The following is a 12,235-nucleotide window of genomic DNA, read 5'->3' as shown; positions in this document are numbered from 1 at the left end:
AAATGTACATTGGGAAAGCACAACATTTAAATAGATGTGGGTTACTTATCATTGAAGGCTTACCTGTGAGCTTTTACTAGTGTGCATTTGATTGCTTATTTATGCCAGGAATATACTTGCTTCTGTATGAAAGAGAATGTCCCTGTGTTGAAAAGCTGTCATGTAGATGCTGTTAAACATGTTGTGTTTCCATAGAAATGCCACTAGAAATAATGCATGAAAAATAGGAACTTTTGGTAAAAAATCATTATCATACTGTAATTTAGAAGATTCTCAGATTCAGGCCCAGAAACCAGTTAATACTGGAAAGATTATTTGTTTCCATTTCTGAATATATGGAAACTTCACAAGTCACAGTTGCACTGGAATGATATTCTAACTTGTCATGGATGGACTTAGAGCAGCCTGATTTTTAATATATTGAGCTATTAACTGATGCTTTGAATAAAAGTCATCAGTGTGCAAGCATGGAGATACATGTTCACAGATGAGATATTCCAAAAGTAACTGTCATGACTGCATGAAGAAATAAAAGATGAGTAAGCAGTGAAAGTGTGAAAACTTAAAGAAGTTCAAGTTGTTGCAAAAATTTCAATCCATATAGGAGGAGATGCCATCACTTAGGCTCTGATCTTGCAAGGATATTTTACAAGGCATGATTCTGGTTTCAGTCAAAAAATATATTAGAGTGCAGGTGCCTCATTTTTGTGTGGAACTGATGCTTTAGCCATGGAATAGTTTTAGTCAGTCACTCCAAAATCGGTTAATGTCTTCTAAAAATAAATAAATATGTCTGCAATAAAGCAATTTACTTTTGCAAAAGTATTGGTTGTTTTCCTGTCTCTGCCTTGTCAAGAGTTTCTGTGGAGTTACCTTTGATAAGATGAAGGCTGCACCCTAAAAAAAGATTCTCAATAAATTAAAACATTTAGTGAAGTTATGTATTAGGCACATGGGAAATGCTTGGATCAAATGTGGGTGGGTAGTCAGTAAACGCATTTCACCATAAACTGTCTTGAAGTGTTTCAGCAGAATCTGGTATCCCATTTACTGTATCCAGGTGGAAAAAAAAAATCACTAAAATAAGAAATTTGCAAGTTCTTATTTTGTACTAAAAGCTAAATGAAGATTTTGATTTTAAGCCTATATGGAATCATATCAAACCCTAGGACTTGTGCTTTGAATAAAGATTTCTCTAAGTATACTATGGAGAACATGGCAAAGAATCTCTTAATGCCTTTTTGCAAGTCAGTGTATAACCAATTGAGATTTCTGATAGGAAAGAGGTAGGCAGAAATTGAAATTGAAACAGCTGGAAAATGAAAGTACATAGACAGAGATACTACAACCACCCCCGGGTAACCTTGCTGTTTCCTACTGTAATGCATTTGTGAGCTAAATAAGAAAAACATATACTGTTATCTATAACAGTAGGCCCTTCCCACAGTCTTTCCCCCATGGGCAGATTTTAGGCAGAAAATGGCAAATCAGTTACAGAGTAAGATATAGGAGATGCATGCAAAACATTCTCAAAAAAGTTGAAAATGTCAAATTTCCATGCTTTTAATCTATACTAATCTGGGGTCTTAAGAATAGTAGTTACTTTGAGAAAGAACTGTCATTGTTTAGAAATTAAATTTGTGTTTTGTTTTGTTTTGGGTTTTTTTCTGGAAAATAGTAGCCTTTTATAAATACTTCCTTAATGTCATAAATTGAAAAAAGCTGGACATAGGAACTGAGTTCAGTAATAGCAGCAGTGCTGGCTTTCACTAGCCCAACAGTGGTTATCTTTTTGAGTGAATGAGTAATCCGCAACCTAAATTGAACCCAGCTGTCTTAGCTTGTTATTTAACTGCTGCAGCTTCTGGATAAGCATGTGTTCGGCAGAGACTTCCTGGAGATTATCCATGCCAGTGAATAGGAAATTGTAAAACTCTGATATTGCCTAAGAGTACTGAAAAAATTAATTTGCAGTCTGATGATCTGAGTGAAATACTTAGAGTTGATGCCTTCTAATTTTGATGTGTTATGATTATACCAGTAATCTTGAGACCTTTCCTTTACATATAATCTTCTAGGGTTTTAGTCTTTTTTTTTTTTTTTTTTTTTTTTTTTTTGTAGGAAATACATTCATGACTCATCATGAAGCAGATGGAAATTGGCAGAAATACTGGTCAGTATTTCTCAGCCTTTATCAAACTACATGCAAAGCTATGCTTCAAAAATTGATGCTTATTTCTGAAGGAAGGGAAGGGTAAACTGTGAAGTCTTCAGCTAGCCAAAAGCAAAATCCCTGGAAAACTGACATCTTAAAGATGCCATTACCTCTCTGGTTCTCTGTGTCAACTTGTATCAAAATGGAAAGACATCAGTAATGTCAAGTCCAGAGAATTTCTATGATTTTAAATTAAAGCATTGATTTTGGAAATCTATGTGCACATCTTTGGAATAATTCTGCATGTTTTCTAGACCTAGAAAGGTATGAGAAATACTTTTGTTTTTTATTTGCGAGTCTGTGAAACCTACCATATGTATACCCAGAAAATTCCTCTGCCTATCAGAAGAGGTAAATGCAGAGATATGTTTTGTTTTGAATGGCTTTTGTAGTCTTCCTGAGCTGTTGCATGTCAGTTTTCTGAAAGGATTATTTCCACTGGTCACTCTCCAGTGTGGCTTCATTTTGAAATTATGGGAGGAACTGCATGGGTCTTATATAACAATCCCTTATCAGTTAGTGGTGACTTTAGTTAGTGATAAAATCATACTCTTCCACTCTCCTATTTAATTTCCAGCTTGCATGTGAATCAGAGCCCCAAGAGGATTTTTTCCCTTCTCATTTTCTTGGATTCTGAGTTGATTTTCGTCTTAAGTTAAAACTATAACCAAAGGAGAAATTAAGAGAAGGAGGAGGCTCATACAGTCTTGACATTTGACACTAATACAGTCTTTGCTTTCTACTGTGGTGGTAGTTGCCATTCTTTACTTGACAAGAAAACATAAAGAACATGGAGCTTGGTATGCGTCCCTTGTCCAGACACAAACAACTGCATCCAAGAATGATTAATATTTTTTTTCAGCATTTGGATAGAGGTTGTAGTTTTGCTATTTTTGGTGGGGATGTGTTTGTTTCAGTTTTTTTCCTAGTGCAGAGTCAGTGTTGTTCACTGGAAATGAATTCAAAGACCATGCAAAACCCATCTTCAGTGGAGCTAGTACATGGTAGTAAACAAGCAGGCTTAAAATGTTTTCAATAAAACTCTATTTGTGCTTATGATTTTTATTTTTCATAGAAATAAAACTTTCAGGTAAAATTCATTTTCACAAGAATTTTCAGCTCCTTAAGTAAAATTTTAACTTATTTTATTAAATTTTTTAAAAAGTATGATTAGGAAATTTTTCCTGTGCTTGGGAGATGTATTTCAGGGGTATATTCCCCTTTATGGGCTAAGCTCTCAAGCTGGACTACAGCTGTGTGAAAAGGGGTATGGTCTGGTATGATATATAAGCTTATGCTATTATACTTCTGTGCTATATATACTTATGCTATTATACTTATAAAGCTTTTCAGAGAAGACTGGGCTGTATGAGGATTTTAGATTATAATTCTTAAGGACAGCATAATACCTTTTCTGAGTCATGTTTTTCTACTAGTAAAGGATAGAGCACAGGTAAAGTGATGTATTTTGACTATGTTTTATTTGATGCTATTAAGAACATTTTAAGATGATTATCAGACAATAAAACTAGCTTCATTCAGCAAGTCTGCTAGTTCTGTTGAATACAAGAGGGATGAAAATGATACCTTGAAAAATTAATGTGTAAATGTTACTTCTTGATGCGGTCCTTTGTGTTAAAGTACTAATGAAATATTTTAATTTCTCTTTGTACGGTAAGTCTTGATGCCTTTATTCAGTCTTTACACAAGAAGTACATTCATTGGCTTCAGTAAGCCCTTACCTGACTAGTAACAGAGCAAAACTGTACATTCAGTTGAGGGTGGGCAGGTCTGAGCTTAAATCAGTTGGTAAAGTGGTGGAGACGCTACTTTTGTGACGTACTGTTTTACCTATATTTTCTTTTCCTTGCTGCTGGTTTGTTTCTGAAGATACGTAGGCAATCAAGTAATGTTGCTGTCAGATGTGCTTTCCTACAACGTAATAGCTGCTAAAGTACTATGTCATGTAGATGTCTTTCAGTGGCTGCCATCCTGTTATTTCTACATTTATCTTCACACAGTTAACTTTTATTTTTCGGTAAACAGGAACAGAGACTGAAGAAAAGACTGACTAGCCCATATTTTTCCATGGTGGTTTTGGTTTTACCAGGTAATTTTGTATAATTGTCATCTCAGTGCCTCCTTACTTAGGTCAACTGTATTCCAGTACTTGGAAATGTGTTTAATTGTTGGAGCTTGGGTGTTCTGATGGAGTGTAGTAGTATTTTGAGTATAGGATTATTTAAAGTGCCCAGATTTCATTGATTTGTAATCTGCTTGTATGCTAAAAGCTACCTATCTCGGTTGCTTTATGCAAACAATCTAACAGAGAAACCCAGCTAATGAGGACAACTTGCACTTAGTGCTTAATATTAGAATCTGGTAACAGTATGTTGCTGACTTTTATGTCCAAGAGCAAACCAAACAATCTGTAGTTTCCCCACTTGGAAAATTAGTGGGATGTCAGTCATTCATCTTGAAATCGATTTGCACTGATACTTGGATGTCTTCCACCATGCCTCCAGAATGAGTCTTTTATCACTTTCTGCAGAGAAAACCACAGGCAGAAGAAATACTGGTGAAATTCCTCTTTACATAATGTAATGTAGTGATACTGTGAAGCCACCAGAGTATATGCAGTAAGGAGTGTATGTTATGTAAGTGATTTTAATTACTTGCTTATATAGCTGTCTCCTCATCATCCTGAGATTCTTCTTCGCTCCTGTGAACTACAGAAGAACCTTTAGGGGTTTTACACAGAATTTTTAAGTTTTGTGATTATTTTCCAGAGTCTATGATGGTGCGCTCTTTTTCACATGCTTTTTATTCAAACATGATTCACAGTTGAAAAGCAAGGCAGAAGTACACATTTTTATTGCAGTGGTGTAAAGTTTACAGGTACATAGCATCCCAGCATCATCTTCTGATACATTTACTGGGCTCCTCTGAGGTCCAGACTTTCTGCCATGTAAGGCTTGGCTAAACATTTATGTTTTAATGAAGCACAAGGAGGAACAAGTTTAAAAGGACACAGATACTCCAGAACAGATCTCTGTGCTCTAGAATAAGAAACCTTTTACCATACCATAGTAACTGGTAACATGGCTTACTATACTTCTGAGTTATACCAGAGGCTCTTTCATATGATATGTAATAATTTTTTTTGTGGACTAAAACAAAGTCCATTTTTGAAACACTTAAAGTTTTTTCAAGTAAAATAAAAATGTGATATGAAGAAATTGATACGGAGTTTATTGCTTGGCCGACTTCGGTGTTTCAACAAATGCAAAATAAATTTAATAAAAAGTTGGAACCCACAATAAATCACTGTCTCACTACACACTATCAAGTTTTCTTGTTAGCTGCTAAATTAAGCAGGCAGTAGCTGCTAGCTAAGATGCATATAGGCCTGCAGTCATGTATTCTTAGCGAGTCACTCTGATTTTGCTTACCTTTGTGTTACCTACAATAGTTATCTCACCTAGTCATTGCTATGTATGACATTCATCTGCTTATTGCACCATTTCTCCAGTCTGAATTCCTTGCTAGAAGATACATCATCATGGTCTCTTAGCAATGAATTTTATTAAATTGTTGTATTTGTCATTTCAAGGGGTTGATGCTTGTAACCCTTTCTCAAGTGGTAAAAATTGTGCTTCTGAACTGCTTGCTTGTAACCCTTTCTCAAGTGGTAAAAATTGTGCTTCTGAACTGCTTACAGGAGCATGCTGTCTGCTTAAGCATCAGATTTGAGTAAAAATTCAGGATTTCATAGAAATACGGTAGTTATACATTGCTTTATAAAGTCAACGCAGTGTGACCTGAAATGGTGGATACACTGGAAGAGCGTTATGTTCTGATATTAAGGAATAAGAGCAGAAAAAAATGTGTCTCAATCACTATGCATCTTTCCCCTCTGATTCTGGCCAGTTTGGATGCAATTCACACTGGTCTTGGACAACAAGCAATAGCTGCTTTTTAGTGGAATCATGTGATTTTTGCTTCCTCCAGACTGAAGAAGTGTCAGCCACAGTTCCCTGTCAGTTGACTTCAAGTACTTCTGAGAGCCAGTCTTATCTTTGACTTTGTGCTTTGTGCGCAGGCATTGTTGGCAATCCAATTCAGTAATGAAGCATGCATCTATTATTTTTTATTGGGGGCATATCAGGGAAATGGATCGTTAACTTACAAGCCATTTTTATTCCTGCCTAGATTTACCATTCTCTTGAGTCCAGGGGAGAATTTTGAAATTCTCTATATAGTATGTCTTCTTGACTAACAAAGTTTTGTGAAGGTGCTGCATTTCAGTGTTAGGAGGTGCCTACCTGTGCAGTTGTGTAGTTTTACTTTGGTAGGTAGCTAAAGTTACCTTTTGTGGTTTGGGGGTTTTTTTTGCATCCTAAGTGCAGTGATTTTTTTCTTAACGGTGTCAGGATTCAAACTTAACTTGAGAAATAAAAGTCTGGCATACTCTGTTCTCCAGTACAAATGGTAACAACACATGTTTTGCAGGCCATTTATCATTACAGCTGGATCTGAAGGCAGATTTAACTGAAATCTGTCCCTGAAATTGCAAACTTGAAGTCCTGACAAATCCTGTTCAGCTTACCTCTAGGCCAGAATGCATCCAGACTTTTACTAGTTTTTAAAAATCTCTCAATGACTTCAGTTCTGTTTGTGTGGATAACGAGTTGAATGTATTTTTCTCTACTGCCTTCACCTAACTATTCTCTGAGGGCTTGGAAAGCTGCTAATGGAACAGAACCCCAGCTGTGGATGGAACATGAAACATGGGAAGAGCAAACAAGACTAAAAAATTAGCGTGCTCTGGTGCACGTGTGTGTGAGTAGAACTTTAAATGGTCTCCAGATGAGTGGATTGGTACATTTTCCTTTTCAGCAAAACATTGTGAACAATTAATTCCACAGGACACAGGGTCTGCTGGCATCTGTAGGAGCAAAACAGGTTTTAGCAGTAACTACATAAGAAAAGGGGGAAAAAAAGGAAATCTAATGTTTTGGTTTCCTCACAAGGTATTTAAATGCCTATGTGTTCTGGGCCAGCTGGTTCCAATTAACCCTGTGCATTTAGAGCAAACGATCCAAACAGGTTTTGGAGACATCTGCTGTAGTATAGAAGAAGGGGAATAGGAGGGAAGTCAGTTTACAGAATATGCATCAATGTGTCCAGATACTGTGACCAAAAAGGTACCCTGTCTGTCAAATACAGTCAAGCAAGGAATTTATGTGTCTGTTCCTATGCTCTTTATCATGTTGGTGTAGCTAGGCCCCACAAAGCAGAACTTAACAGCTGTTCATCTTTTTCCAAGAGGAATATGTGTGGCATCGCATCTGTTGAGTCTAACTTCACCCACGTTTTGCTTCACATTAAGAAGTTGCCTATAATGCCACTGCTTCCATGAATTTTTGTGGATGCAAAGTTCTTGCAATCATTTTTGTAAAAGCTGATTTCAAAAAGGGGAGAAGCATGTAGAGAAAATGGCCTCATAGGAGACTGAGAGATTTAGCTGAACAAATCCTGTTTCATACAGCAAGAACACATTTCACTGCCTTCCATGGCAGCAGCTCAAAGATTTTTATCAGGTTTTCACAGATGAGGAAACTGAGGTAACAGGATAGGCCATTTACTTGGTCAAATTGTAAGACAGCTCTCCTGTCCCCCCAAAAAATCATTTGTATGGGATGTGCATTTTATGTTAGTAAAATCAAAGGGTGTTTTGTTAAGGCTTTCAGTGGGAGAATGGATCATGTAGAACTCTCTCAGGATTATTGATACAGCATTACTCATTTATATCCAAGTAGAAAAAATCAACCCCAATAAGCATAGTTTGCTTGGAAGAGTTATATTATTGCTACTGTTGTGCAGGCAGAGAAAATCCTTCTTACAGAGTTATTGCTCTGACAGCTTCATCTGTAGAGTTAAAAAGCAGAGTGAATCCATGACCTACAAATGGCTAGCACATTATTTTTACCCTTCTGGACTTGTGAAGCCCTTAACAGAGAAAAAGATGTTGCTACTAATGCTTCAGCCTTCAGTTTGAAGAGATTGTACATTGAAAAATAAAGGGAAGGGAAGTACTCTTACCAGTTCCGGGTTTTGTTCAAAATGGACTAGCTCAACTTTTTATATTATTGTCATGATCACATAGACACCTGCACATTTATCACTGTTTCAGTTAAGCCCCATAGACTTTAACACCAGACAGGATCACTCTTAACACTCTAAGTTTTATTTAAAGACTGTTCCGGGCATGATAAAATCTATTTCCAGGAAAGTGGGGCAGAGGCATAAGGATAAAAGCAGAGGTGTGATTATCTCACAGCTACTTACATCTGTATTAGTCAAAATCCTGGCAAGCTACCCAAATGTACTTGTTCCCTTCCAGAGAAACAGACACTACATGTAAGTGAATAGCTTGTGTTAAAAATGTTAATCTGCTAATTTAACTCTGCCTTAGTTTTCACATTTATTTCATTTAATCACTCAGTGAATATAATCCTCATAAGCATCTTGCAAGAAGGAAATGTACTTTGTGAAACTCCAAATTCTTGACAGACACGGAATAGTTAATGGCTCTTGATGTTCAGGTATCTCCCTATCCGGTTTAAAAAAAGAAAGTCTGCAAGTACTTGACTTTATATTTGATTATTCATGTATCATCCATAATGAACAGAAGCAATAAATCATCTCTAACTCTGATGATCCTTTGTAATACTCACAGCTTAAGAAGCAGGTTCCTGTCTTACATCTTTCTAAAAATAACGATTTGACAAATGACAGGAGGATCTCTGTGTCTCTTTTTTCCTTTATGACCATGAACTGTATCAGTGAATTTGAAATTAACTAACAGGTGGCACTGCAAACTCTTTAAGAAATCAGTCTCTTGGAAATCAAACATGAGCAACGTTCTCCCCTTAAGAGATTGCTTTGTGCCTGTCCTAGGTGATGATCACAGGCCATGATCGTAGGAGTTACTTTATGATGGAGACACAATGCTGTGTAGTTGAGACTGTATCTAGATTTCTTCAGATGACTGAACAGTATCAGCACTTATCTACTTGACTTTTAAAGAGACGAAATATTCCAAAGCAAGTTTGTCAAGTAATTTTAGCACATGGAATATTGCAGGAGAGTGTGGTGTGTAGCTAATGTTAGGCGGAGAGGGAGCCTTGGAAAGTGTTCTGTTTCTTTTGGAGCTGTCTTTAGGAGAAGTGGTGCATCTGTTTCATTTCAAGGCAGAATTAAAATACATATCTTCTGAAAAATGTCAAGGACTGGTAAGTGGTGCTTTTTCACCTCCTGCTGTCATGCTGTGTGTCCTTAGAAGTGCTCTTTTTTATCTCTAGTACACTGCCTTTTGATAGTTTTACTCCAGAATAAAAGAAAATTTGAATGTTTATGTGGGAAATTTTGATTAAGTGTGCTTAATCTCATTCTTTAAATGCAAGTGAACAGGTATGGAAAGAGCATTTGCTATTGTGATATATGCACCAGCTTTGTTTGTACCTAGCATGATTACGAATTGCATTGTTACTATGTTGCATTTTTTGATGACTATAAAACAGAGAAGTGCACTTCTTTGTATGTAAATGAATTATATCTGAAGTTCCAGCACTGGCTTCCATTACTGCTGGCTGCTATGGTGGATGGCATGTTTCCACATGGGGCCACTAATGAAGAATAACTGAGGAGTAGGTGACTCCTCTGGGGAGGAGGTGATGACCTCAGATACCCTTTTCTTCAAGCTGAGCTAGACATCCTTGGGAGCTAAATGTCACCAGTGCAAGGATAAGGTCCCTCTGCAGCTGCAAGGCCCGATGCCCTGGTCCTGCAGGTTGTACATGGCTTACATGAATGACCAGGAAACATTTTGATACGTATTGCAAATGGCAGACTGTGTGAAAACTCAGCTGAACAGTAGTCAGCATCCTTGAAGCTGACTCTGGGTTTAAATGCGGAGGACAGCAGTTTGCCTGGCCTGTGTGCTACTAGATGCTGGCCGGCAGCCCCCCTGCTCCTGGCAGTGAGTGCCAGCTGCTGCCCCGCTTTGCCATTGGGTGGGATTTTTCTTTTAATGAGAAAAGGGACCATGGCCAAAACTCTCTCTTTCTGAGACAGTTTAGCTAACTTGTATTCTTTGGCATTTCTAATGGAAATTACTGTAGTAGTATACATAGTGTGAAAATGCATGTTTCGTAGATCAAGTGTAGACCTGCCCACAGCTTTACAGCAGTAGTGGTGGGTATGAACTGGTGCATTTTTTGTGCTGTTTAGTTACATCTGGAAAGAATACCTGTTTTATCGGTGATGCCTCCTCTTCAGGACTTCCACAGCTCATTAAGACCCAAACTTCTCCTGTTTGTTATGTGATGCGACATGTCTGGGTTAGCTTCTGGGTCCCAAAGATGTGGGTTTTGCTTTGTGTGCTTTGCTCATGTTTATAGGGGTAGTAACCTGAGAATCCTCATTTCGCTATGCTGATGTTCTTCTCAGCTTTAAAAAGCAGCTAAGGTTTTAATGCTGCAGTAGGGCATTTAGGATAAAAACTATTACCTCATATAGCACCTTACTGTAGCACCAGGGCAGACAGTCTAATAGGGCTTTGTAATGCAGATACTGTCATTAGAACCGAGTGAAGCTGCATAGTCACATTACAAGTGCCGAGAGTAACTGCCATAAAGGCAAATTCCAAAACCAGAAGTCTTGAGTTCCCATCTCAGTATTCCTGTGGGGTGTCTGGACCCATTTTCCCTGCTCTACACTTCCTTTTGTAATCTATGACTCGTTTTGTGTGCTGTATATTCATGCTATATCACTGAGAGATAAGAAGCTAGAAGTCTCAAACCACTGAAGAAATAGAGCCTTACTGCACCTTTCCTTAGCATGTCTCTGATTCTGTGCTTTGGGGAGTTGTCCTCTAAATCTAAAATCTAAATCTAAAAAAAAAAAATCTAAATCTAAAAAAAAAACCCACCACAGAATAAGAAAGGAAACATTGCTGCTGGCTGAAATAGCATAAAGCCCCTCCAGCTTAAAAGCTAATACAGACATTTTTTTAAAGCATTCTGCATCATCAGGTTAATCCTTCAATACTCGGAAGAATAGCTGACCTTTCAGCCCTTAACTTTGTGGTTAGGCAGTTCTGGTAGACCTTCCTGTAAAGTCCAATGTGTCATCTTGTATGCTTGGAAAGCCTCTGGCTGAAGCTGGCTTTGCCACCAGATAAACATGGTTGGGCTGAAATGCATCTACCAGATTTAACAAAACCTTGACCCCAGGTGATATATTTTCACCTTGAAATGTTCATCTTTTTTGAGTGTGTCTCTGACATTCTGCATGCTGCAGCTCAACATCTTCCTAACATAGGTAATGGGTTTATTGCAGATGTCAAGCAGCCACCATGTCCTAATACATTTCTATAGATTTTTGTGCTGTACCTGCATTAAGTAATAATAATTCTTACAATCTTTGCTGCAAATTTTAATATATATATATACAAATATGTGTGTATATATATATACACACATATATATTGAAATTTTTAAACTGTTTTCATAGGACCATAATGTTTCTGGAACACATTCCTGTTTAAGCAAGGCTTGTTTCAGTTTGATTTAAAGAAATGTGACTAAGTTAGTTTAAAATCTCATTACATGTTAAAAATAGTGCAGCTGCTGATGGTAGGCAGACTTTTCCTACAGCTAGATACTCTATTTGATGTTAATTTGGAAAGCTCACTGCAGGCAGGGAAGAATAGAAGAAAGGTCTTGGCCTGTGCTTTCATACTCTAAGAAAAACCTCCAAAATTCACAGAAATGCTTCTGTACAGCCCTTACTCATTGTTTTGCAGGCTACATCTTCTGCAGGTAGGGGAAGGGGTAGCTTCATCAAGGAACAAGAAGAAATGCAGCTTAAATAGTAACCATCCTAACCACAAAGTGGGTTTAGGTTCTCTCCAGCTGCTCGACTTCAACTGCTGCAGAAATAGTATAGATTGAT

General features: G+C 37.4%; 1 protein-coding gene across 2 annotated transcripts in view; it reads left to right on the top strand.

The window, feature by feature from the left end:
* The window catches only part of SH3GL2 (SH3 domain containing GRB2 like 2, endophilin A1), a 101,950-nt gene that overhangs the window by 29,894 nt on the left and 59,821 nt on the right, over positions 1-12,235 (top strand). The window contains exon 1 of one of the 2 annotated variants that reach the window (XM_013302553.3): positions 9,370-9,513. The exons of the other annotated variant lie outside the window; for it this stretch is intronic. Coding sequence (XP_013158007.2) covers positions 9,385-9,513 — 129 coding nt within the window. The 5' untranslated portion in view covers positions 9,370-9,384. Of the gene's footprint in view, positions 1-9,369; positions 9,514-12,235 lie in introns of those variants that run through there. 2 annotated transcript variants of the gene reach the window in all.

Source organism: Falco peregrinus, chromosome Z (genome assembly GCF_023634155.1).
Source record: "Falco peregrinus isolate bFalPer1 chromosome Z, bFalPer1.pri, whole genome shotgun sequence".
Lineage (NCBI taxonomy): Eukaryota > Metazoa > Chordata > Aves > Falconiformes > Falconidae > Falco > Falco peregrinus.
Note: the sequence above shows the minus strand (reverse complement) of the source record. Positions and strands in the feature narration are given on the sequence as shown.